This window comes from Dermacentor albipictus, chromosome 8, assembly GCF_038994185.2.
Source record: "Dermacentor albipictus isolate Rhodes 1998 colony chromosome 8, USDA_Dalb.pri_finalv2, whole genome shotgun sequence".
NCBI classification, from domain to species: Eukaryota; Metazoa; Arthropoda; class Arachnida; order Ixodida; family Ixodidae; genus Dermacentor; species Dermacentor albipictus.
In genome coordinates, this window is record NC_091828.1 from 96,275,881 (window position 1) to 96,303,067 (window position 27,187).

General features: G+C 45.2%; 1 protein-coding gene across 5 annotated transcripts; it reads right to left on the reverse strand.

The window, feature by feature from the left end:
- Positions 1 to 574: 574 nt before the first annotated feature.
- Positions 575 to 20,821, reverse strand: LOC135912872 (oocyte zinc finger protein XlCOF6-like). 5 transcript variants are annotated; one of them, XR_010567809.1, is made up of 5 exons: positions 20,638 to 20,821; positions 15,671 to 15,877; positions 2,807 to 4,357; positions 1,577 to 1,617; positions 575 to 701 (listed from the first exon to the last, which is right to left on the reverse strand). XR_010567809.1 is itself a non-coding variant. In XM_070522920.1 (5 exons), the coding sequence occupies exons 4-5, from the start codon at positions 15,831 to 15,833 to the stop codon at positions 2,874 to 2,876; spliced, it is 1,647 nt and encodes a 548-aa protein (XP_070379021.1). In that variant the 5' UTR covers positions 15,834 to 15,877; positions 19,590 to 19,674; positions 19,759 to 19,885; positions 20,638 to 20,773; the 3' UTR covers positions 1,660 to 2,873. The 5 variants fall into 5 exon arrangements, 4 of the variants coding, with proteins under 4 accessions (XP_070379021.1, XP_070379022.1, XP_065301518.1 ...); XM_070522920.1 differs by lacking the exons at positions 575 to 701; positions 1,577 to 1,617 and adding exons at positions 19,590 to 19,674; positions 19,759 to 19,885 and having other exon boundaries at positions 1,660 to 4,357; positions 20,638 to 20,773; XM_070522921.1 differs by lacking the exons at positions 575 to 701; positions 1,577 to 1,617 and adding exons at positions 19,590 to 19,674; positions 19,759 to 19,888 and having other exon boundaries at positions 1,660 to 4,357; positions 20,638 to 20,743.
- Between the last annotated feature and the right edge of the window lie 6,366 nt (positions 20,822 to 27,187).

Genomic DNA, 27,187 nt, shown 5'->3' on the forward strand with positions numbered 1-27,187 from the left:
TGCAGTGGTAGGTAAGTGCGAGGGTTTCTGTGAAGAAAAAGAAAAATTCGATATTATACCACGAAGTATTCGACGTGAGGAAACATGTTAGCGGGTTAAAATAGATGTAGAAGTCACATAGTCGGCGGTTATTTGTGACACGCATAATGCACTATAGTGGGCATGGAATTCTCTCAACTAGTTTCTTATGTGCTGTGTTTTTGCGTCTCTGCTGTTATTATTCACGTGAGATACGACTGGAAAGTGTAGATCCGCCCGTGAAAAACCCATAATGAGCTGGTCTGAGCTCCCTCGAGTGGCACTTCGAGAAATATATTGTCATCTAGGAAATAATCACCTTGAATGCATTTTCGCAAACGAAGACATCGAAAATATATATCTGAGAGGCCCGCCATAAGCATACAAGCATTGGGAACGAGAGCGAACAAACGGAAGCTCGGCAGAAGGCGTCCGGACACCGCCCGAACTGCAACAGGCACGAGTGCGTGCCCTGACGTCACGCGAGCGGCGCTAGCAGCGCCCCTCTAGGTCGTTCTCAGGGCTAATAAAGGTCAAAACGCACGGCATCGGCTCAACCCCCAGGATCCCCGTTTCCTCGGACACGGCTAAGCGATGCACGGTTAGTCGTGGGAGGATCCAAGTGTCGTGCACTTGGGTACGCGTTGTCGCAACACACCAAATGCCTGCTCATACAGACGACCCTACGGGGAGAAAATATTTGCCTTCATGTAGTGCCTATTCAAAAGCATCCAATATTTACAAACACAATTACAATAGAAACAGTTAATTCTCTTATTTATTATCTTAAGAACATGCCATGATCAAAACTTTGTTGGTGAGGAAATTTCTTATATGACACCACCACAACTTCAATTTACCAAGAATGTTCATAAATGTCGATAAACATGACTGGGCCAATTTCTTGCCTTCTGTGCACATATGTATTATACAGCTTAGACGTCATTCTATGCTAGATTCAAAATGTAAATTTTATACAAATATTTCTACAGACGTGTGTCATACCAGTGCTTGTACAAATGCCGATAGATTTGATATAAAATGTAGAAATGAAATAGGCGTGGGGGACTTGACATTTGACTGAAGACTTAAATTACTCATGTATATTAGTGATAACAAGTGCCTTCTGCACTAATAGTGAACTTCCAACTACCATTACTCAACATGTCTTGCAACCCCGATACAATAAAATGCTAACATGACTATATGCTGTCATTAAAGTACTAAAATATCAAGGACACTGAATACTCATAATTCAAAGGCATTTATTTGGTGCTCTGATGAAAGAGACAGTGAGAAGCTAAGTTATTGAACAATCAATTGCTCTAAAAAAGTACCCATAAGTAAAAAAAAAAGAAATGCGAATAGAAGATTAAGAGAGTCTTGAGGATGACCCGTGTATACCAGAATTTAGAGGCAACACATACATGAATGGGTCTAACAGAAGTTCATATATACCAAAAGATAATACTGAAAACCACAGAACCAAAATACACAACTTAGAAAGCAGATCATTCAGACATTTATACTATAATAATAAATATAACAATGAACATACCGTAGTAACTTCAATCTAGGCTGGCTCCGATAAGCCGACCCCTGAAAAGTCCGGAAAAGAAAGAAGTAGGCTGAACAAAAAAGTGACAGCGTTCACAAAATGAAAACAACATTTATTGAAAATGAACAAGCTGAGCTCTTGTACGTCGTCATTGCTGATGTGGTCCTGAAATTCCATCCTCGTTGCAGCGCACACAGAAACCCCCCATTGCCCCCTCCAATGAAGGGACGTTTTTCTCATCGATGCTGAAGTCCTGCCCAATTTGAATGTTTGGCAATGCCTATGCAGCTAGCACAACTTTTCGTTTGAAATCACACAATAGTGGCATCGCCTGCTTGGTGCCATTACAACAATGCCATGCCGCATGCCAATACAACACAGCTCAAAATGGTGACGTTGCTTATGTACTTTAATTGGCTACTGGAGCGGAATCTAGTGGCTGTAATGCTGACTTTTCGAGATACTGCTAGCTATGCATCTATCAATTTTAATTAAAAACTGGCGAGTTTTTAACATTCCTCGAATATAAGCAAACCTTAGTGTTTTGTATGATTATCTGAAAAAATATATCTACTTAGATTCGAATAAATACAGTACATGTTTTTTAGGCACATGCAAACAGTAATTTTTGAGATCGGAACAAATATTCAATATTTTTCAAAGAATGAAAAGTCGCAATATAACAAAGCAAATTGCTGATTTTACTATCAATATATAAAGGTTTAACTATGTTCTTTTTCTCAGCTATAACGGCTTTGTGTGCGTCAGTTTTTAGAATTTGTTTTGCTCTATGTCCTATGACATGCCGCAAAAACATTTAGCGCAAATATGGTGACCCAAAAAGTGTTTCAGGCCCCTTTAGGAGCAAATGCAGACACTTGTGTTACCATTGCAGTAGAGCACTATGCAACATGCTGTACATCTGTGGATTTTAATTCGGAATCTAGATCAACATGGTTATTGCCTTGGCCTACAGTATCATGACGCTGTGCTTTCTTATGTCTCCTCAAGTGATGAGACTGCATAAAGGACATGGAGCAAAAGCTGCAATTGCATGTTCGGTCACCTGTATGAACGCGCTGCTGTATCTTGATGGCACGCTTCAATGAGAAGCTCTGAAGGCATAAAGGGCACAGATATCACTTCTGACCTGTGTAGGTGCGCATTTCATAAGGTTGCCCTTTTGCGAGAAGCTCTGAAGGCATCAGGGGAATTGAAATGGCGTCTCACCTGCGTGGGTGCGCAGGCACTCTTTCAGGGAGGTCGTTCGTGAGAAGCTTTCAGAGGAAGGGCACTGCTATGGCTTCTCACCTGTGTGAGTGTGAGGTGGCATTTCAGGTGGGTCTTTAGTGGAAAGCTCCGAAGGCACGAAGGGCTCTGAAATGGCTTCTTGCCTGTGTGAATGCGGAGGTGCCTTTTCACATGGGTCTTTCGTGAGAAACTCCAAGGGCACTGAAATGGCTTCTTGCCTGTGAGTGCGCAGGTGGCTTTTCAGGTGGATCTTTTGCCTGAAGCTCCGAGAGCATGAAGGGCACTCAAATGGCATCTCGCCTGTGTGAGTGCGAAGGTGCCTGTTCAGGTATCTCTTTCGCATGAAGCTCCGAGAGCATAAAGGGCACTCAAATGGCTTCTCGCCTGTGTGAGCGCGAAGGTGCCTGTTCAGGTATCTCTTTCGCATGAAGCTCCGAGAGCATAAAGGGCACTCAAATGGCTTCTCGCCTGTGTGAGTGCGAAGGTGTTCGTTCCGGTATGTCTTTTGTGGGAAGCACCGAGAGCACGAAGGGCACTGAAATGGCTTCTCACCTGTGTGAGTGCATAGGTGCATTTCCAGGTCGATCTTTCGTATGAACCTCCGAGAGCACGAAGGGCAATGAAATGGCTCCTCGCATGCATGAGTGCGCAGGTGCTTTTTCAGGTGGATCTTTCGCATGAAGCTCTCAGAGCATGAAGGGCACTTAAATGACTTCTCGCCTGTGTGGGCGTACAGGTGGAATTTCAGCTCTACCTTCTTTGAGGAGAAGCTCTGAAAGCACAAAGAGCACTGAAATGGCTTCTCTCCCGTGTGAGTGCGAAGGTGGGATTTCAGCTTTGCCTTTCGCGTGAAGCTTCGAGAGCACGAAGAGCACTCAAATGGCTTCTCGCCTGCGTGGGCGTACAGGTGGGATTTCAGCTTTGCCTTCTTTGAGAAGCTCTGAAAGCACGAAGAGCACTGAAATGGCTTCTCTCCCGTGTGAGTGCGAAGGTGCCGTTTCAGGTAGGTCTTTTGTGAGAAGCACCGAGAGCACGAAGGGCACTGAAATGGCTTCTCGCCAGTGTGAGTGCGAAGGTGCTTGTTCAGGTAGGTCTTTCGTATGAAGCTCCGAGAGCATGAAGGGCAATGAAATGGCTTCTCGCATGCGTGAGTGCGCAGGTGCTTTTTCAGGTGGATCTTTCGCATGAAGCTCTGAGAGCATGAAGTGCACTTAAATGGCTTCTCGCCTGTGTGGGTGTACAGGTGGAATTTCAGCTCTGCCTTCTTTGAGAAGCTCTGAAAGCACAAAGAGCACTGAAATGTCTTCTCTCCCGTGTGGGTGCGCAGGTGGGATTTCAGCTCTGCCTTTCGCGTGAAGCTCCGAGAGCATGAAGGGCACTCAAATGGCTTCTTGCCCGTATGAATGCTGCCATGTGTTTCTAGACAGGACAGTTTGTCAGTCTTATAGTCACATAAGTCACATCGGTGGAGGCATCCTTGCTTTGAGTTGTCACATTTGGCAGTTGATGGAGAAATACAAGGCCTGGATGCTGCACAAATAAAACAAAAGTAAAAGATATTAATGAACACTAAGAAAGAAGACAGACGCTAAATTTAATGAATGGCTCTCTTTTCTTTATTCATTTACAAGATCTTGAGGGCAATTTCAAGTATGATGAAACAAGAACTCCCAAGCCTTTCTTTAATTTACTCAATATTTCAGCATCTGAATGCCTCATGACCCTGTTTGTGAAGGTCACCAATAAAAATTATTTTTTCAGAAAGGCAAAAAATAACAAAGTGATAGAATGTGGAGTGTTCGAAGACTTTCATGGATTTCTACGACCCTTAGAGAACAGTTTAAAATGCTTTGAGCCAGCTTGCTCTGTCCAACTTCAATGAGCACTCAAAGCCCAGAGGCCACATATGGCACTTGAAAAACTTTTTAAAATTTGCTGGCACAACCATTTGTCGCATAAGAGATTTCATCAGGGGGTTTCTTGATCACACCCTGAACCTTGGCAACATTTTCCCGAGTTGAGACTGCAAGGAGCCAGCTGGAAAATATAGTATTTTTCCCCATATAACCCAGCAACATGTAAAACTGGCTGTCTCTTTCTGAAGAGTGAAGTGTGCACAGCTGGGCTAGTAGTTGTGAAGAGCATTACGTTAACATTGTTATAGCGCACAAAAAAACACAAACGAGCAGAGAAAGACAACAAGGATGCCGGTTCTTGTTATCCTTCTTTGCTCGTCCATGTTTATGTGTGCACTGGAAATGTTCCGCAATGCTTTCAGAACAGCCCAGAAAGAAAGAAAATCATGCACATATAACCCGCAAAAATAACTGTATACAACTCTCAGACATTTGTAGAAACAGTATTCATTTGGGGATAAACGACTGGTCCATGCCATATCTTCAGCCAGTGACTGTTCCACCATATTCAGAGACGCTGCTGGGCCGCTGAGCACAGCTTATCATGATCAAAGTTTTACTTTGCCGGTGCCGTGTACACTATTCGTGAAGTGGTAAACACAAAATGACGACCTGTACAGAGGAAGAGCATGACTAACAATGCACAAGGGGAGAAGGGAGATTCAACACAGAGGGCTTGAAAGACAGTGGGGTTCCCCAGGAGATAACGAAAGTTTCAGTAATTGAGAAATTTGCCCTGAAGTGTGGCTCTGTGGCAGCGCACACTGTGCTGACATGAAGCTAGACCTCAAATCGAAAGTCCTATGATCCGCACCCAAATCCCGACCTTACTGAGAAATTTTTGCAATTTTTGGTATGGGTTATACACGCCAAAATAAGGTAACTTCTCCGTGAGTCACCTAGCCGTTCTTCAACCGAGAAGACTACTTGCTAACCTGGGATTTTCTCAGTGCCATCCTTATAAGCGTAAGAAAGTTGACATCTTCAATCGCAGTTTTGTTCAAAGTGAAAAAAATTTGACACCCACTCTGCTCCTTGTGCTCTGCCAGCCCAGAATAGTGGCAAATGATTGCTGGAACTGACAAGGAATGCTGCAAACCACTCCTTTTGCAAAGCACAATGCATTTTAACAAACTAGCAGGGGAAGGCATCACACAACATGCTGTACACACCTGCATATAATAGAAATTTATTTCTCAATTTTACCATGTGATGATGATGTGTGGTGTTTTATGGCGCAAGGGCCAGGTTTGACCAAAGAGCGCCATGACAGGTGGTAATGTTGACGATGTATTGTGGATGACATGCACAATGAACTCATCATGGTAAATGTGATATGGCTGTAAAAGGGCCTAAAAAACTTACGCTGTAAGTGGAGTGCAATATGTAGGTGCTAAAATAATGACGGTGACTAGGATGTGATGTGGGCTATGGCAATGGGCTTTCGTTAAAAGATGATGCAATAAAACCATAACACTACACCAGAGTTTCAAGAGAGCCCTTGAATGCAGGGCTGTTAGTCGTGTGCTTAAAAGTTGCCTGGCCAGATGATTTTCAGGGCGCCCGTTTCGGCTAAAAACTCTAAGACTGTTAGCAGATTAAAAAGCGGTTCATCGCTAAGAAAAAATGCAGGGTGAAGGAGTAAATTCTCGCGATATGCAGCAGGGCAATACTTTTTCCTCTCTGTTTCTATTGCAGGGCACTGAATAAGAGCATGGAGGACAGTGAGATTATTGCCGCACTTAACACAAGTTGGAGGATCTCCCCCAGTCAAGAGATAAGAGTGGGTGCCGTATGTGTGGCCTATACTTAATCAGCAGAGAAGTACTTCCTTGTACCTTGCTATTTTCCCATTTATCCAGTTCCCCAGTTTTGGTTTTATTATGTGAAGCTTATTCATTGCTTGTTTATCCCATTCGCCTTGCCAATGATTCCGCAATTTACTGCGTAGAAAAGGCTTTAGGTCTGTGGCAGGGATGGGGATATTTGAATCTGCATCGCTAAAAGTTACTGACCCAGCGCTTTCGTCAGCAGCTTCGTTGCCTTTTATACCTTTGTGACCAGGTACCCAGCATATCACAATCACTTGATTGCACATATATAGGTAGCACAACAGACTGTACAGCTCACTAAAAAGTGAGTTTTTATATTTTCTTGGTCTAAGTAGGGCTCTGACTACACTTAATGAATCTGTAAATACAATAACCCTAGCAAGTTTTGTGAGCCTTATGTTTTGAACAGCCGAGAGTATAGCATAGGCTTCAGCTGTAAATATACTTGTGTGTGGATTTAGTGCTCCGGATACTGAAAATGAAGGTCCCAGAGCTGCGTAGGAAACACCTTTAGAGGACTTAGAAGCGTCTGTATAATATTCTGCACAGGAGTACTTCTCCTGAAGTTCACGAAAATGGAATTGTATATGTGCTTCTGGTGCCCTCTTAGATATTTCTACGAAAGAGACGTCGCATTTAATGGTCTGCCATTCCCATGGTGGGAGCAGGCGAGTGGGTGCCATTAGGACATTCTCTGGGACTAAGACACCTGTTTGTTCTGCCAGTGTTGTCAAACGAAGGCTCAACGGAGGTCTAATAGCTGGGCGGTTACGAAATAATGTGGCTGTAGACACTTCTTGAATAGATGAGTGACATGGATGCTGAACGTCTGATTTAACCTTGAGGGCATAGGAAAAGGTTAAATACGTCCTTTGGAGATGTAATGACCATTCATTACACTCCACATACAAGCTTTCTACGGGACTTGTCCTATAAGTGCCTGTAGCCAGGCATATACCCATGTGGTGAATGGGATCTAGCATCTTTAAAGCACTAGGCGCAGCAGAGCTATATACTATTGCTCCATGGTCGAGGCGGGACCATATAAGGCTTTTGTAGAGGTTCAAACGGCATCTCCTGTCACTTCCCCAAGATGTGCGGGACAAGAGCTTTAGTAAGTTCATTGTCTTCAGACATCTCTCTCTCTCAGATACTTAAGGTGAGGGACAAATGTTACTTTAGAGTCTAAGATGATTCCTAAAAATTTATGTTCGTGGCTGACAGATAGCGGTTGTCCATAAGATGGACAACAGGGTCAGGTAATATACTTCTTTTTAGAGAATAGAATGCATGTGCTTTTTTGGGGGTTTAACTTGAATCCATTCTCGTCAGCCCACTTAGATATTTTGTTTAGGCCAAGCTGTATATGTCGCTCACAGATAGAAATATTGCACGATTTAAATTCTATCTGTACGCCATCCACATACACTGAATAAAACATTGTTCGTGGTATGACGCTATAGAGGGAATTCATTTTTACGATGAAGAGCGTGCAGCTCAGTACACCACCTTGTGGCACACCTGTTTCCTGCGTAAACTGACGAGATAGTACTTTACCAACCCTCACACTGAACATACGATTAGAGGTAGCTTTGAATCAGGTTCAAGAGATTGCCTTTGACACCCATACAAGCCAGATCACGAAGAATTCCAAAACGCCAGGTTGTGTCGTATGCCTTTTCCATATCTAAAGATACGACTAATAAAAACTGCTTGTGCACGAAGGCATCTCAGATACTCGCCTCCATGCGGGCAAGGTGATCTGTCGTACATCTACCCTCCCTAAAACCACACTGTAAGGGGTCTAGTATTTTGTTGCTCTCAAGATAATGAATTAGGCGTCTGTTTGCCAGTTTCTTAAAGAGTTTGCATAGGCAGCTTGTCAGGGCTATAGGCCTGTAGCTGCAGACCGAAGTTGGATCCTTGCCCTCTTTGAGAATAGGAATGACGACTGCTTGCTTCCAGGCAGATGGAATGTAACTGGCAGAGAATATAGAATTAAGAGTGATAGTAGTGTTTTGTGTGTTTCGGCGTGTAGGTGTTCTATCATCTCATAAACTATTCGATCGCCTCCAGGAGCTGATTTATTGCAACAGTTCAATGCAGCCTGAAATTCCACCATGTTAAATGGCCGGTTGCAAGGTTCATTTTTATTTCCTTTCCGGTTCAGAGGCTGTCGGTCCGATTGTCACTGATATCTTAGAAATGTATCTGAGTATTGGGATGAGCTCGAGATGTACTGGAAATGTGCCCCTAGCGAATCAGCTTGGTCCTCAATAGTGTCTCGTTGTGTGTTTACTAAAGGTAGAGAGTGAGTTTCACGGCCTTTTATTTTGTTGACCCTATTCCAGGCTTTCCGTTCGTCTGTATATGAACTGATGCTACTGATGTATTTTTGCCAACTTTCCCGTTTGGCCTGGCGGCGTGTTCTTCTACCTAGTGACTTTATTTTCTTGAAATTGATAAGATTCTCGGCAGTTGGAGATTCGTGAAGGTGACTCCAAGGCTTATTTTGATTTTTACGAGCTTCTTTGCACTCCGCATTCCACCAGGGAACACGTCGCCTAGTGGGCGAATCATTTGAGTCAGGGATACACAGTGACGCCGCATCAACTATAAATGCTGTCAGATATGCCACGGCGTCATCAATAGAAAGTGCAGAGATGTCTTCCCAGGTCATGCGGGTAAGTTCTTTATAATGTTTCCAGTCGGCTGACTCGACTATCCAGTGGGGGACGCATGGGGAGCATTGATCATGTTTTGTTGATTTTATGATAATTGGAAAATGGTCACTCCCATATGGGTTTTTAAGCACGTTCCACTCTAAATACGGAACGAGTGTACCAGATGCAATGCTCAAATCGATAGATGAAAATGTTTTGTTTGCCACGCTATAGAATGTAGGCTCTTTATTATTTAGATAACATGCACCTGTAGTGAAGAGGAGGCTTTCTACTAGGCGTCCCCTGGCATCACAGCGACAACCTCCCCAAAGGGTGTTGTGTGCACTGAAATCTCCGATGACAATATAAGGTTCGACGAGTTCATTAATAAAGCTTTGGAATTCTGTTTTTGAAAGATGGCAGTTCGGAGGGATGTATACTGAGGAAATCGTTACTAGTTTATTAAACAGTATCGCACAAACTGCAACTGCCTCTAGGGGGGTTTTAAGTTGCAATTGCCGGCAAGCAACACCCTTATCTACAATTATTGCCAAACCGCCAGACGAGGCAAGAGCGTCGTTGCGGTCTTTTCGGTATATGGCATACTGCCGGAGAAAGGTCGTGTGTGAAGGATTAAGATGTGTTTCTTGGACACACAGCATCTTTGGATTAAACTTATTTAAGAGTTCCTTAATAGTGTCAAGGTTGTGGAGTAAACCCCTGACATTCCATTGTATTATCTGGGTATCCATAATCTATGTGTTTTGTGCTGCGTGTCTAAGAAATATAGATTATATAAGCTCACGAGACCTTTTCCGGCCCCTTGATACGAGCTCTCTTTCTTCCCGGCGCGCTCGAGGGAGCTGCGCCGTTCCTTGGGCGTCTGAGACGCCGGATTTGTGCTTGTATCCATCACCTCGTCTGAGGCGGTGGATACTGCCCGCGGAGCAGGCACTTTCGCGAGAGTAGTGGGCCGATCTGTACGAGCAGTGGCCCTGGGTACAACAGGCCCAGAGGTCTGCTGGCCCTCATTTGCGGGCGACGGAACAGCGCTGGCTGTCCCAGTCAGGGGGGCGGATGGCGTGACCGCCGTCACTCTCCGAGTGACTTGGGCGGGCGCCGAATGATGTGGCGCTGCCCCCCGGCGCCCCACATCGGTGTAGGAAGGACTGTTCCGATTGTTGGAAAAGAAACGCTTGCGTGCCTCTGGGAAAGTCAGATTTAGTTTCACTTTGAGTTCTATTATTTTTTTCCTTTTTCCACGAAGGGCAGGATCTTGAGTAAGCAGGGTGGTCTCCTTCACAGTTGGCACAGTGAGTTGCTGAACTGCAAACGTCATAAGAGTGTTCGATGGAGCTACACTTGGCACAAGTCGCACGCCCTCTGCAGGTTTGTGACCCGTGCCCAAAACGCTGACACTTAAAACATCGACGCGGGTTTGGAATGTATGGTCTGACACGTAGCTTGCAGTAACCGGTCTTGATTGATTCAGGAAGAATGCTGGTTCCAAAAGTTATGATAATGTGCCTAGTTAGTATTTCTTTGCAATCTCGTCTTATTTTAATTCTTTGCACCTTGACAACATTCTGTTCCTGCCATCCTTCTAGTAATTCACTTTCACTAAGTTTGAGAAGGTCATCTTCCGAGGCGATCCCGCGCACTGTATTCATCGTCCTGTGTGGGCCTACTGAGATGGGAATGTCCCCGAACGCTACAAGTTTCGAGAGTCTCTCGTACTGTGGCTTGTCGCGAACTTCGAGAAGAAGATCACCGCTTCACATCCTTGTTACTTTATAACCTGGGCCTATTGCTTCTGTGAGGGATTTGGCTGCAAGAAAAGGTGATATCATTCGGACTGTCTTAGTTTCGTGTTGACTGTGAACAACGTGGTATTTCGGAAATGACTGTTTTGGTTGCATAAAGAAGCTGAAAGGTTGATCGGTGTGCCCCCTCTTCAGGGAGTGATCAGGTAGTGGGGGAAAAGCGTTTGCCATACAAAGTTTGGAAATTCGGCGGCGATGGTGACCACCCACCACCAAGCCCAACAAGGGGACGCTACAAGGTCGGGAAAGTACCTGCAGACGCCAGCCTTGCATCGCCGCTATAACCTAACATAAAATACCCAAGTTTGGATAATTACACCAGGTTAACCCTTGCCGCCCAGAATACGGAAATGAGAAGTGATAAGGAGACAGGAAAGAAGGAACAGCTAGAGAGAAAGCAAAAGATTGAAGAGGAGGACAGGAAAAGGCGACTGCCGATTCCCTCCAGGTGGGTCAGCCTGGAGGTGCTGTCTATGTGAAGCAGAGGCCAAAGGGGTGTGTTGCCTCCGCCGGGGGGCCTTAAAGGTCCACACACCCAGCATCAGCTCAACCCCACGGATCCCCCTTTCCCCAGACACGGCTAAGCCGCGCACGGTTAGACGCGGGAGGGGCCAACCCTCGTGTGCTCGGGTACGTGGTGTCGCAACACACCAAACGCCTGCCGACGCAGACGCCCCTGCGGGGGAGAGGACAGGAAAAGGCGACTACCAATTTCCCCCAGGTGGGTCAGCCTGGAGGTGCCGTCTATGTGAAGCAGAGGCCACCCAGGTGAAAATATTCAACTGGAATCCAACTGGTTCCAACTGGTATTAACTGGGAACAACTGGTTCCAGTAGGAAACCAACCGGTCCCAGTTACAGGTCAACTGGTCCCAGTTAGAAACCAACTGGGATGAAACTGGTTCCAGTTGGGATCCAACTGGAACCATCTCCAGTTGTACTGGGAGCAAATGGTCCCAGTTGGTATGCAACTGGAACGCAACTGGAACCATTACCAGTTGTACTGGAAGCAAATGGTCCCAGTTGGGATCCAACTGGAACCTGAACCAGCTGTACTCGAAGCAACTGGTTCTATTTGGATTCCAACTGGAACTTTGTCCAGTTGTATAGTAGCAACTGGTTAGTAGTTGGGATCTGTACTCGTACAACTGTTAACATAAAAAAGTTGAGTTAAGCGATATGCTGCAACGAGTGCGACATTAGAGATGGGTTTTATCCGACACAAGATTTATTTATATGGATAACTGAATCATGCAGGATCCTCTTGCGTAAATGTGGAGCACATTGCCTTGACACGTACGCGTGCTTTAGTTTCAACGCACTAAATTTGTGAATGTTGGCCCTAGTCTTTAGTTGTCTAATGAGGCATTTTGGTTCGTCTCATGACGTTACCGTTGCGTGCCTGACCGACATCGCGGTGTTATGGTAATGTTGCACCAACTTTGTGCCGCTGACGTCGTTGCCTAGCTAAGCGCTAGTGAGCTGTATGGCATTTGGTGGAAACAACTGGTGTTTGCAGCACGGCGATATTACTTCCCTACGACAAAAAAAGAGAGAAAAAGGAAAAGAAAATGCTGAGCAGCGCATAGAGCTACACAACGCACGCTTACTACGCGTCCATGGCTAGTCTAGTACAGTCTTCCACACGGTGAAAGAATATTATGATGCTTACACCGACAGTGCTCTACCATGACTAGCCACTGTACCACTGTACCATGACCACAACAACCGCCATTGTGAAAAAAAAAGAAACATTAGTTGCGTATCTTCTCATGATCGGCTGAAACCTCTATGGCTCAAACAATAATAATGATATAGCAATAAATTTAAATTATGTCAAATAAAAGTGAAATAAAATTCTTACCTCACATAGATAGCGTAATATTTATTAATAGCGAGAAACTTCATCACAAATACGAAACTGTGTAAACGTGCGGCGTAGTTCGGCAGCCATATTAACAGCAAGCTATTCGAGCAAGACATGGAGCGAGGCGTGCGCAGCTGAAAAGATTTTTCTAGAGGAACCTGTGGTGTCATTGCCTGTGTAACCTCATTTAAGTAGTATTAGTGTTGGACATTTTCACCTTTGGAAGACGGCATGATTACAGGCCAACGGATGACACCTGTTTTAACACCGACTACGCGGCTTTGTGGACCCATCGTGTTTGGATTGACGTGCGCACTTTTCCCTGCTCTTGATTCTGCCATTTGGAGGTAATTATATATTGAACTTATTTATGTTTCGAGTGCAAGTGGTTCTTTATCACAAAGGTGTCAATACTGCAGCACATTGTCGTTGACTCGAGTGTTCTACTACGTGACGTTTGTACACATCAATGCTTGCGAGCTTGGTGCTTGTTTTTGAGCCCCATTATCTGCGAGTCAGACGCGTCGGTTTTTTTTTTTCACATAACTTGCCGAAGGTTCCGGCGTAAACGATGGTGCCCGCATTACTTCCAGAAAGTACTACACAGTTCGTGTCGCGCATACAATCTGATTGCTCTAGGTTCAGCGATAACATATATACACAACAAATAGTCAACGATAGCATTCGAGTAAGCTACAGCCATGCAGGTGCGTCTTGTGCAGAGCGATAAACTTAAGTGGCCTATGGGTGAGTGCAGTTACCGAGAAAAGTTCACGTGTCAATACGAACCAGTGTCGTGCAAGACTTGTGCTTTGAATAGCACACAGAAGTATCTGTAGCTCTGCCTATAACGTGTGGCAGAAGTGCATACACTACTGATACGTATGTCTGTATGATGTATAAGTAGAATTGCTTGTACGAAGTGGTTGCCTTTTTACTGAATTCATATAAATATTTCTTTCAGATGGTGATGTGCAAGAGTTACGAAATGTGTAAACGTGTGCAAGATCATCAAGGGAGCATTCAAGATGTTTCATCGCTAAACACAAGCTCAAGTGTCCCAATAAATGTCCAATTTCAACACCAAGCTGCTTAGGCTGCATAAAGTTCACTGAATCGGCTGGTTCTTTGCGACACGCGATGGCAACCACAAAAAGCATACAAGCTATGGCCAGCTTGAATCCCACTTGTGTGTAAACGTTTACCAGTGGTTCCTGCTGGCCATGGCTCACTACCTCTATTGCACAATCGATGCCAGTTGCAATAGGAACTGGAACCTGTTCCGATGTGGACCAACTGGGACCAGTTGCAAAGGGGCCAACTGGGACCAGTTGCAATGGGAATCAACTGGGACCAGTTGCAATGGGGATCAACTGGGACCAGTTGCAATGGGGATCAACTGGGACCAGTTGCAATGGGGACCAACTGGGAATTGTTCCATAAACCAGTTGAACTGGAACCAGTTGCATTCCCAGTTGGAAATTTTCACCTGGGCAAAGGGGTGTGTTGCCTCCGCCGGGGGGCCTTAAAGGTCCAAACACCCAGCATCAGCTCAACCCCCAGGATCCCCCTTTCCCCAGACACGGCTAAGCCGTGCACGGTTAGACGCGGGAGGGTCCAACCCTTGTGTGCTCGGGTACGTGGTGTCATCATTATCATCAGCCTGGTTACGCCCACTGCAGGGCAAAGGCCTCTCCTATATTTCTCCAACCCCGGTCATGTACTAATTGTGGCCATGCCGTCCCTGCAAACTTCTTAATCTCATCCGCCCACCTAACTTTCTGCCACCCCCTGTTACGCTTCCCTTCGAATCCAGTCCGTAACCCTTAATGACCATCGGTTATCTTCCCTCCTCATTACATGTCCTGCCCATGCCCATTTCTTTTTCTTGATTTCAACTAAGATGTCATTAACTCGCGTTTGTTCCCTCACCCAATCTGCTCTTTTCTTATCCCTTAACGTTACACCTATCATTCTTCTTTCCATTAGCTCGTTGCGTCGTCCTCAATTTGAGTAGAACCCTTTTCGTAAGCCTCCAGGTTTCTGCCCCGTAGGTGAGTACTGGTAATTAAGACACAGCTATTATACACTTTTCTCTAGAGGGATAATGGCAACCTGCTGTTCATGATCTGAGAATGCCTGCCAAACGCACCCCAGCCCATTCTTATTCTTCTGAGTATTTCCGTCTCATGATCCGCATCCGCCGTCACTACCTGCCCTAAGTAGGTAGATGTATTCCCTTACGACTTCCAGTGCCTCGCTGCCTATTGTAAATTGCTGTTCTCTTCCGAGGCTGTTAAACATTACTTTAGTTTTCTGCAGAATAATTTTTAGACCCACTCGTGGTGGTCCCACGAAGCTGTCAGAATTATCAGGCGTCTGGAAAGCCGGTTGTTGACTTTACAATGGCACCTCCTCCAGGAGTTAAAGTAGATTCATTACGATTCCTCTTTGTTACTCGAGCCAGCATAACCACGACTTTCGTTCCCTTTTAATAAAATTACAGCAAATTTCCCTGATAGAAGGACAAATTCCCTGAGCTTTCCCTGAGTATTTCCAGACTATTCGATATCCCTGAGAATTCCCCATTTTCCCGGTTGGTAAACAACCTGAATCTGTCTTCATATGGCGTGATGACGCTTCGGCAGGCACTCTGGCGGTCAGGTCTGCTGACACATATGTTCGCTATAAGCCTAGAAACGCAAAATGCCTTAACATAAGAGAAGTGCCGGTCACTACCCACCTGAAGTCAAGCTTAACTGATCCAGAGTCTCCATAGTCTGCACACTCCTAGACTCAGTCATTGCTTTGAACAAGCACTCGACAGACTTGTCAACCAGAGGCAAGCTGCACTGCATGCCAACCTCGACCAGGCAGGCTATCTTGGAAGGGCCAGGGCATTCCATTTTGGCAGTGATGCTATCAGTTGGGCTCACCGCATTTGTGAGGCCTGCACAAAAAAATTAGGATCATTGCAGTCCTGTTACATCGAGAAGAGGTAAATACAACAATGAAAAATATGCAGAGGCAGAGTACAAGGCATAGTCATGGAACACGAAATAAACTTTCGATGCAGGACTCCTAAAGGGCTACAAGGGACATTCCACGTTGAATACTAGAAAGCAGGGCACCCTCTTTTTCTGTGGAAGGCTTACGACAGAACATATGGACACTTTTCATGTCATACATGCTATAGCTATTGGTGTAGTCCAACTAATGAAAGTGGTTGCAAGATCCTAAGGTCATCGCTATCAACCTATTTAAATGCCCACTGTAGGATCCACAATCACCCTATGTCTTGTGCCAGCTGATACCATTCTGTGCTTGCAAATTTTCTATTTCATCACTATACATAGTAGTCTGCTGTCCATAACCGCACATCAATTCTATCGGTACTCATTCTGTAACCCTGCTAGACCGTCGGTTACGTGCCCTACCCATTACATTGCTTGCCAAATTAATTTTTTTACCTTTTTAAAGACTTTAACCCAGTTAGCAGTATGTATGTATGTATGTATGTATGTATGTATGTATGTATGTATGTATGTATGTATGTATGTATGTATGTATGTATGTATGTATGTATGTACGTACGTACGTACGTACGTACGTACGTACGTACGTGCACCTAACCTCTTTCGTGCCAACTTGGGTCACCGTGTAGTTGATGGTCACATAGGTAGAGCATCTGGCTGCTGTGCTGAGGGAGCGGGGTTCAAAACCAACCGCTGTCCGAACTTGGGTCATTGAGCATGTAACATTAGTTATGTGCTGCTTTTCACCAAAATTCGACACCGAGTTAGGCCACTGGGTAAGTGGCATTCAGTATGTGCCACTGTTTAATATCCCTAAGCAGCTTCTCCCATTGATCTCCAATTACCAGTCTTGTAATCTACATTTGCTCTGTGTCTAAGCTGGTTGGCCTGTTTCCCTTGAACTAATTTGGTCTTTCTCTCCTCAAATTGAGAACAATCCTACACCTCTCTAACCTATGATCGCTACCATTTACCCTACCCAACACTTCTACATACTGCACTATGGTTGGCACATATTATGAAATTTATTTCATCTCTCCTTTCTCCATAAGGGCTTTTCCAGGCCCAATTCGTATTTTGCACTTCCAGAAGAAGGTATTCATAATTTGATGCTGATTTCTTCCCGTGAACTCTACGAACATGTCTCGTCTACTATTTCTAGAATTGATGCCATAGCTGCCAGTCGCCCTTTATCCCAGCCAATTTCCCCCCACTTTTGCATTAATGTCACCCATGATTACAGTACAGAAAGGTTGGACCTTTCTCATTTCTAATTAAATATTATCATCACTGGAGGTCGGAGAGTAGGCTCCTACTAGCTGTAATCGATGTGATCATACCAATATCTGCTCATAACATTTATTAAGATGACTGCTAACCTTTTATTATTACTGTCACAGTGACTGTGAACAACCAAAGTGGCACAATGCGCTGGGCAAACCTGTGCCCAGCAAAACCAGTGATACTCAACACAATGATAGCGGTGTGCCCACTCATTGATCATTGAAGTGTCACCTGTGGGTCAAGTGCATCGGCTTTCATACATGACTCGTCAAAGGTTCCAGTTGCATTGCCGATGCCTTCATGCCTTCCACAAAGTACTACGCAATTTGTGACGCACATACAATGCGATTACACAAAGTTCAATGACAACAGACACAACCAATGATAACAGTCCAGAAACTTGCGATACAGAAAAGTGGGTCTTCAGCTGCTTGACAATATTGCAAGAGGGATTGGTCCATTAAAAACATTAACCGAAAACATTTATACGGATACTCATACTGTAGAATTCATCGATATTGCTTGCCATGTCCTTATGAATTAGAAACCCTACCCGATATTCTATTTTATCTCGAAGACCTATGTAGCAGAGGACGTGGCCATTAGTCAGCTCTGTATAAGCATTCTGTTTTTCTAACCTCATTACACACCAATTACCCAGCCGATGGCCAAAGGCAAACCCAGGGTGTCTACCAAGTTGACATTTCCAAATTCCCTGAGTTTTCCAGGTTTTCCCTGAGCACCTTTGCGAAATTCCCTGAATGAGCCAGAACTTTGTTTTATGTCAAGACAGGCTGACACCACATTGCCCGATGCTGTCACTCTCTAGTAAGCATGCTGAAACAAAAAAAAATGACTTAATCCAGTTTGAATAGTAAGGAGTAATATCTATTTTATTTAAAAAGAAAACAGAAGGAAGGTGTTAGTAAAATGCACAGCGAAAGAAATGGTAAAGCTCATTCCAAATTGAGTCGAACATTTTCAAATACGAATGAAAAGGAGATGCATACATAAGTAAATATTTTTTAATATCAGCTATTTCTATCAACTGATAGCAAGTTCATCTGTATGAGGACCTGAACTTTGTCACAACTAAGGTTCTCTCTCAGCAGCTGGGAAGTCAACCTGAACTGTCCTGACGTACTCTCAGCCTGTACACAACATCTCAGTGTTGGGTTTCACTGCTTAAACAATTTATTTTGGTTTGGATGAGGGATACCTGTGTCTCAGCGTCAGCCAACACTTAGTTTTTTTTAGCTCAAGCTCCTTCAAAAAGGCGGCGGCACCCTTCCTTTCCCGTTAATTCCTCAGTGCATCGGTCCTTTCTGTTCTCATCCTCCTACTACCACGCTTTCACCACATGGATCATCTGAAGCATCCCCTTGGTCAGTTGTACAGTCAACATTTCATTTTTCGAAATTCCGAGGGGCCGCAAAAAAAAAACGAAAAAAAACGGGCAGTCTGAAAAAAATTAATGCATGTCTTTAACTGCCTTTAAGGGCTAAAATTACCACAGGCACGTCTGAAAAAGCTCTGAAGGCCTGCCAGTACGCTTATTAGGCATATCAGGTCTTGTACTGTGACAGGAGACGGGGTGCACGCATGTGTAATTAAGGAATACATACTGTGTCTCGTGACAATTGCCCCCTTCCCACGCTTGTTATGCTTCACCGCCTAACACTAGTATACTGAGGCGAAGCTAACTTTCGGAGACTGGCATTACGCAACACGCTGTGCTCTGCGAGCTTCAAAGCCAATCGCGAGGATGAAAAAGGCGGAGTCGGTGCCATTGGTGATAGCGGCGAATTATTTCAATGAAAAACACGGCACCGCTCGGCAAGAAGCTTAATAGCGAACATAGAAGCATCTATAGGCCTAACGTTGCCGCGGTCGTGGTTACGGCTGCCAGCGGATCTGCCTGCGAGAGTGCCGGTTCGAGGCGGCGAGATAATCAAAATAGCGGCGGTGGCGGCTTTGATTAATGCCATTTCAGACCTGCAGTCAGGGCAATATACATTGACTATATGGAGTACGTGGTGGTGCCGCAAAACCGTGCAAATTATCGGGCATGTCCGAAAAATCGGGCGTCTAGAAAATCGGTCGTTAACTACTCTGGCAATACATCGTGCCGATGACACGGCGTCAATGACGATTCGTTGCGATTCCTCTGTTACTGGAGCCAGCATTAACACGACTTTCGTTCCCTTTCAATAAAGTTAGAGCTAATTTTCCCCGATAGAAGCACAAATTCCCTGAGTTTTCCTTGAGTTTTTCCAGACTGTTCAAATTCCCTGAGAATTCCCGGTTTTCCCGGTTGGTAGACACCCTGAAACCGGTGCTTACGGAATGTTGGGTCCTAGTCGGCACGCGTGCAGTGTTCCAAAGCCGCAGCCCCCTTTCACTTGGCAGCGGCTTCACAGCAAGACATCTAAAACAAAGGTAATTGCACAGTGTAACAACAGTTATACAATAATGAGCCGGCGGCTACAGTGCTCGGGCCTAAGTCACTTGCCGATGGTCGTTAGACGTGAGGCCAGTGTCAATCGCCGATGCCGGCCCCAAATCGGGTGCCGAGGTCGGGCCAACCGTCTTGCAGTCGGCCAGAGACGCCGGACCGATTATGTAACGGGGACTTTCTGCTGCTCGGGAAGTAGGCGCAAACGTTTCGTTCGTCACAGACAGCCGAGGAATAAACTTGTCTTGATGTCACCACCAGCCGATCACGTGTAAGTAAGCAGAAGTCTAACAAGTCGCTCGAAAGTTTTGTTATTCCAAGAATAGTGCATGCACTGTCAGTACGAATAACAGTAGTTCTAAAGACAAACGTATTAAAATTCAGCAGCGTTAACGTGCAAGTGCCCGGACCGTGATACAAATGCGTACAAAATTTGAGCTATTTCAACCTTACGTGGTTGTACGATTGATTGCTCTCGCAATCACGGTTACGCAAAGAAAACGCGAACGAAGCTCAAGCAAGGATATTCTGGACAGTGTGTGTCGGGATCGAAGTTATCATTAATATTCCTTTCCTTATTATTCGCCACTGTTCGGGAGAGACAAACCGACAACTCTCGCGGAACCATCCTGTGGGCAACATGGAAGGAGTTAACGGTTCTAAAGTTTCGAATTCAGAAATTTTTTCTTGGGCGCATCTCAGCGCTCCGCAGAAATATACGACATAGTATAGGCTCGGAAGTTTGCAGAAAAGTTGTACGATGCGACCGAACGCAGCACACCCAATAGTCAATCGCCGATTGATGTTACCGTCTCTACAAATGATGGGGATGTACTACAATACCCGCCATTCTATTACACGCAGACAAGACACTTTAGTCGAAAAGATTGCGGGGCTGCTAATAGAAAAACGTTGACACCATGAACTGTCACTTACCTCTTGATAGGTGTAAGACGTACAGGCGCCGCAGAAATGGAGCTCCAAAGCACATGTCAAAAAACGTTCACCTGGAGTTCACGCTGGAATTCATTAGTACAGTCTGTTTCAAACTTAGGGGAAAACTCGGAGCGCATTGCATCGGCGATGCCACGGAGGAAGGGGCGATGCGCTGAGCGCTGGAGTCGCGCGACGGAAGCAGCTCGCGCAGGCGCAGACGCTATAGGGGCGGAGTCATGACCTGCGTCGTCTGCTACGGCGGCGCGCGCCGGCCGCGTTGTCGTGAAGAGTGCTACGGTCAGAGGCAGTGCGCGTATTCCATTGTTACTGCGGGAACTGAGCCGATATTCCTTACTAAGCGTTGTGCGACGCCAGACTCTGAGCTTTCATTGGCCACATTCGGGTTCTACAATCTTCTTTTGACGGCATGCTTCTTTCGTTCTTTCGAAATTAAGGCCGTGGTACTTAGTGCGTGCACATATATTTCTTCGCTGTGTGTGTTACCGTAACACGCAGCGACAAGAAAGGGACACCGAAATGTGCGCACAACGTGCTCGGTCTTTATTTGACGCGAAAGGAAAACAAAACACTCAATATAATTAATATGCGAGTCTAACACGATGAAACAAACGGATAAGAATAAAAGAATGCTTTTGGTTAAGGCATTGAGCTGAAAGAGATTAAAGCCGATATTACTTCATTCTAGCGCCCTCTCCATCCTCACCATGTACATTATAAACAGCATTGGGGATAAACAGCACCCCTGCCTCAGTCCCTTGTTGATATGAGCTTTCTCCTCGCGCCTCATCCCTTCCCATTCAACGCAAACAGCATTTTTTAGGTAAATCTCTCTCAAAAGCTGTGGACAATCATCACCTAAGCCTTCCACTTTCAGAATATCCTACAAAATGTTGCGGTCTACGTTCTCATAGGCTCCTGTAATGTCTAAAAAGGCCACATATAACGATCTGCTTTGTACTTTTGATATTTCAATACACTGAGTAAGAAAAAATAAGTTATCTAAACGCCTATATAGATATATTCTGAAGTCATCCTGAAGTTCTCCCAAAATGCCATTATTCTCTGCCCATGCTTGAAGCTTTCATTTGATTGCCTGCATTGCTAGCCTGTAGATTAACGATGAAATGGTCAACGGTCTATACGAGTGAATTCTTTCTCCCCTTACATTTACACATTAAATTCATTTTACTTTACCGCCAACTGCCTGGTATTCGTCTATTTTTTAAAGTTTTTTCCACTGCTTTCACCAGAGCTTCCTTACTTTTTGGTCCTAGTTCATTAATCAACCTAACGGGTATACGTCGTCTAGCCCTGTGGCTGTGCGCTTAGGAATTTTCCCTTCCGCTTTCTTCCGGTTTAAATTTGTCAGTACGAGCTCCTTTTCCACCTGGATCTCTATCATGTTCTTCTTTTCTTCAAATACAACCTCGTCATTGCCTTGGAAAGATTCGGCTGTTATTTTTCGGATGTAATTTATTGCTGCTTCCCCTTTTAGTCTGTTTTCATCTTCGTCTAGGAGACACACTAGCCACTGTGTATGCATGTTTTAGTTATGGTTCCGTGTTGAGTTCCCCCTATTGCTAACGACATATAAATTACCAACTATCCGGTACTTACACGATTTGTGTCGTCCAGCCACTCTTCCTGACAGCTTCGATACTGATATGCACGTCCCTAATATTGCTTTGTTATCGTTTCTTTAATGTTTTGTGAATATCTGGCTTATATGATCTTTTTGATTGTTTCACTTCTTTAAATGGAATGCGACTAACCAACTATAAAGCGGGGGCAGCTTTCTTATATGTGCTGCTTTATTGCAGCATCTGTGGGGAGCACCTTCCCAGACGCTTCACTGTCATCAGTGGCTGGAGTCACGAAACGCTGGTTAGTCGGAGCAGCTCACAGGGATGGAGGCCGGAACGAGAGAAGGCGCCGTGACCCCACTTCAAGCCCACCATGAACTAGCGTTTGAAACTTTTGTGAACGTGTGGGTGTATATATCCAAGACAAATACAATAAATAAAGACGTACCTGTATAAGAATATTTTTCCTGGTATTTATGTGGCATGAAAAATACAAAATAGCGTTCGCTTTCGTGTGGCACTTCTATGCCGGCCACCACACAAGCATGATGTGCATGCTGTTGCAAGTGCATGATGCAAATTAATGCTACGATTATTCAGAGCGTCAAAAGCAACGTCGGCTATCAGCACCGGGCCGATGCAATGCCGACAATTATTGTCGTCAGGGCCATGGCTTGCCCGCGTGTGGCACGCGCTCGGCTGCGTTGGCCAAATAGAATGGCCTTACGACTGGCCGACTGACTACGTACCTAAAACCTAGGTAGGCCCTCGTATGGGACGCCGACGGCCAAGTCAGCCACAGTGGTCGGGCCTACATCGATTGCCGACGATCGGCCGACGTTAGGCCAATGTCAGTCCCCAAAGCTGGGCCGCCCTTAATTGGTTGCCGAAGTCGGGCCAACCGTTTTGCAGTCGGCCGGAGACGTCGGGCACACTTTTTGCCACGGACTTTTTGTTGCTTGGGACGGCATGCCTCATAATCAGAACGTGGTTTTGGCACTAAAGCACCCCCCCCCCCCCTTTTTTTATGTCGCTTCAATGCGAACGAAACGTCGTTAAGCTACCGGCACTCTGCAAACATCGCAGATCGCCTTGAAGATGAGGCCCGCGGGGGCGCCCACGTTGACCATGCTTTGACCATAGAGAATGCTTTGACCACGTCACAGACCGCTTTTAAGACACGCAAGCGCCGGCAACGGGTTCCTACGGCGTCTACTATGGCGTCTGCGATTCGCGTGGCCAATGCCGCAGCAGACGCACGCCGTGGCTGCTTCCACTTTGTACCGAGCGGCGAGCGAGGAGGACATCGAGGCACTGTAGTAGCAATTATTGTAAGAAACTCTACGGCGAACGCCCTTCCTCCCTCGCCTCGTCCCCCTGCCTCAGGATCCACAGCGCGCATTTGAGCCGCGTCCCTCGCTCGCGAGATTGAACCGTGTCCGCCGGATCACCCTCACATGCCTTCTCATATGGAACCTCACGGCGATGGCAGATATGCGCCTGGAGTGCTTATATAATTGCTATCGCAATAAAAAACGAAGAATTCTGTCAGGAAGGGAGGTGATAGTGGCATTTGACAATTTCCAGCTTTACCTTACGTCACTGCTGGGTTTCTCCGCCGAGCATGCTGCGAAATTTGGTGCAATAAGGTGGGCTGCACAGTCGTACATTTCACCAGACGAAAGCGTGCATAAAAGCTTTGCGAGTTATTAGACTCGCTTGGATTCACGTGAAGGTTTTCTCTTGGTCAACGTGCTCAGCCCATCTTATTGTGAGTGGCGCGGTGCGTGATATTTGCAACAAAATGATCGATATAACAAAGTATTTTGGAAGTCCCAAGCTTTTTGTTACAAAGGCACTCGACTGCATTGGTGCAACTGTTTTAGGAGATGTTCTGACCGTGTTATAAAAATGCGGTGCAGGCATACACCTGCGGACGAAGCTGAACATTAAAATTTTGAAACTGCGTAAACAGAATGAGACCCTCACCAAGCTTCGATTCCACAACGCTGCTACAGCTGCATGCTATACACACGTGTTTCTTATGTAAAAGTACTGTTTAATGCTGCACTCGTACAATTCGCACCGCTCATATGCAACAATGCTATTGGTGGCCGTTTTCACACTAAGGGAAGATATTTAGAGGCAGTGGTCTTGTCGGATGGATAGGTGCAGGTGGAGGGCAACACCTTGGCCAAATCTGCTCTTCCAAGGTCAAATGCAATTAAATTTTGTACCCCATAAGGAGCCCGGCTTCGGATAGGGTAAATGTCAAGCAGCCTCCAAGCAAATATGTTACGCTTTAAATACGAGTGGATGTGTCAAAAAAATAGACATTTTTGACACTGAAGCAAAAGAATCGGCAGATCCCATGCATATGCAAGAGCACAAGCGAAGGTTCCTTTGACGCTTAAATTTAATTCAGTTTTACCTCCCTTCTATGTAGCTCAACTCTCTTCACTCGATGCACACACGTCCCATTTTTAGTTTGGTTTTCCTTCATCAATTTCCCCATTCTGTTCACCAAACTGTTTCTCCCAACTTGGCTGCTTCTGTCGCGAACTAGTTGTAGCTGTGACCTTAACAGATCTTCTAAGTAGCAGATCTTTTTCTGTAGCTCAATGCTGCTACTTGCTCAACACCTGCTCTGGACACCTCCCCCTCTCTCCACTTTTTCTGCCATTAAAGTCACCCTCTAATTGGTCCCATACTGGTGACTTTTCCTCCTCCACATTGGGCTGCTTTTCATGCCTGCTTGTTCAATTCACTGCTGCAGATTTCTACCATTTTTCTGTTGCAGACTTCACTTTTTGCTCTGCTTGCCAATTTGCGCACCTACCCACAGTGGCTTCTAGGTGACTGGCAAAGAAATGTTCACATACTCACTGCCACATGCCCAGTTGCACATATCCAGTGACCCAAGTTGTCTAATCGGGCACCTAACCTATGGCATATAGGCATATACTTAGTGCCCCATGTTGTATAATCGCCACGACAGCAGCACCTAATGCCCGTAATGAGGGGAAAAGAGGTAAAAAAACTTCGATTTAACTTTTTCTATACTGCTGATGCCGAGTATAGTGGCGATCAGTGTTTGTACCAATGTTATCAACGACAAGCATAGTCATAAATGAAAATTCCTCACAAAGCAAACCCACGACGACTATAGTCGTCAAATTGAGTTTAGTTGCAATTTTCAACACTAGGTAATCACATGTTAGTTGCGACACTGTCTCTCTCCCTACTCTTTATTGCCACCTCCTCCAACGCCTGCACAAGAAACACGGTTGCCTTCCTGCTGCGTGAGAACGAAAGGGTATGCAAAAGGAAGTATTTTGACAACTCCTCGTCAGAAGATAGCGCCGTAGAGCTTTGCTCAGAAAACGAAAATCTGTTCACCCAAGGACTTGGACAACGATTCTGTGGATGGTCCGGGAGTACTTGCTGCTGTCCGTGAGCGGGACTCCAAGGCAGACATGTTCCCAGAATTCCCCCCGCACAGAAGAAAGCAACACCCAAGAGGATATGCATAGTTTGCTACCAGCCTGGCAACAAAGATGGTTCACAGAAACACAAGGAGACATAGTACTTGTGCGAACAGTGCAGAGTTGGCCTCTGTGCCGCACCTTGCTTCAAATCCTATCACACGAAGGTAACCTGCCAACTGTGCCTTTGGAGCTGTGGAAACGTAGCCACTTCTCACGTACATGTTTTGCAACTTAATTTTTTTTCTTCATGCTGTATTGAGCCCTGCAGAGTGCTGTGTCACAAGATCTTAGTGCTGTCCAGAGAAGCCTTCTTTAACCTATTTTAAGCAATCTTAAGAAATAAAGCAACCTTAGTGAATCGAAAAAAAAAAAAATTCACCATTTTGTTCAGAAAAAATGATCTCTAGAAACCAAGGAAAAGAAATTCTGACAAGTTTGGTACAATTTTCAATTTTTGCGGCATGGAAAGCATTAAAGACTGCTGCTATTATTGCTCTCTGGGAGTGGTACACACCACTGAGCAATGAGAACCGGTTTGGCTCTTCAGCAGGACCTCCACGATAACCATTATTATTGTTGATAATGTGCTACAATTTCTGTCATATCTGCTAACTCCAGGTGCATGCACTGTCCTCTAAGGTGCTATTAAGCTGTTACTAAAAAAAAAAAAAGAGAGAATTACCTTTCTTGTAACTTTGCCACGATTGCTTCAACAGTATATGCTACTCATTTATAGTCAATTTGGCCCAAGTAAAATTTTGATGCAGTAGGCCTTTAAAAGTTCCATATTTTTGGCATGCGGCTGACAGTAGAGCACCACTATTTGCACTGGGCTCTATGACAAGAATGTAAAGTACAGTGTCTGAATTGTGATGTGAACCTACTACAATGAATCTATTACAAGTGCACAAGGTCATTAAGGCAGATCATTTTTTTCCCTTTCTTTGAAGGGCGGAGATGTAGCCAACTCTGGTAGGGGAGCATGACACCCACATTGACAAATGGGCCTTGATTTGAAACTTTTACTCGACTCTGAGTGGAGCACAGTGTCACCCTACGACTGAAGAGCTAGTGCTAGAGTAACACCAATTTCTTGTGAAGAGGATTTCTCGAGAAACATACTTTTACTCCAGTGCATCAAAGTGGATGCCGAAAGCAACCTGGTTAGAAAGCTTTTCATTTTGGAACCACTCAAGAGTGAAGTGTAATTGCCAGTTCAGTGGAGGGGTGTCGAGTGGACGAACATTCTAGAATGCAAGGGATTGCAAAGTAAAAACTGTGCTCACTTTCTGAAAGGCCGGCCTTCACTCGGCCGGCTCCATCATCTGGATAGAAAACACAGAAGAGGGGAGATGGGCAAAAAGCCCGTAGCTCGCAAATGTCACCGCTGTATATTTGCCGTATAGAAAAATAAGCTAAGCAGACACCGAGTCAACACGTTGCAGCCATATTGTAGCT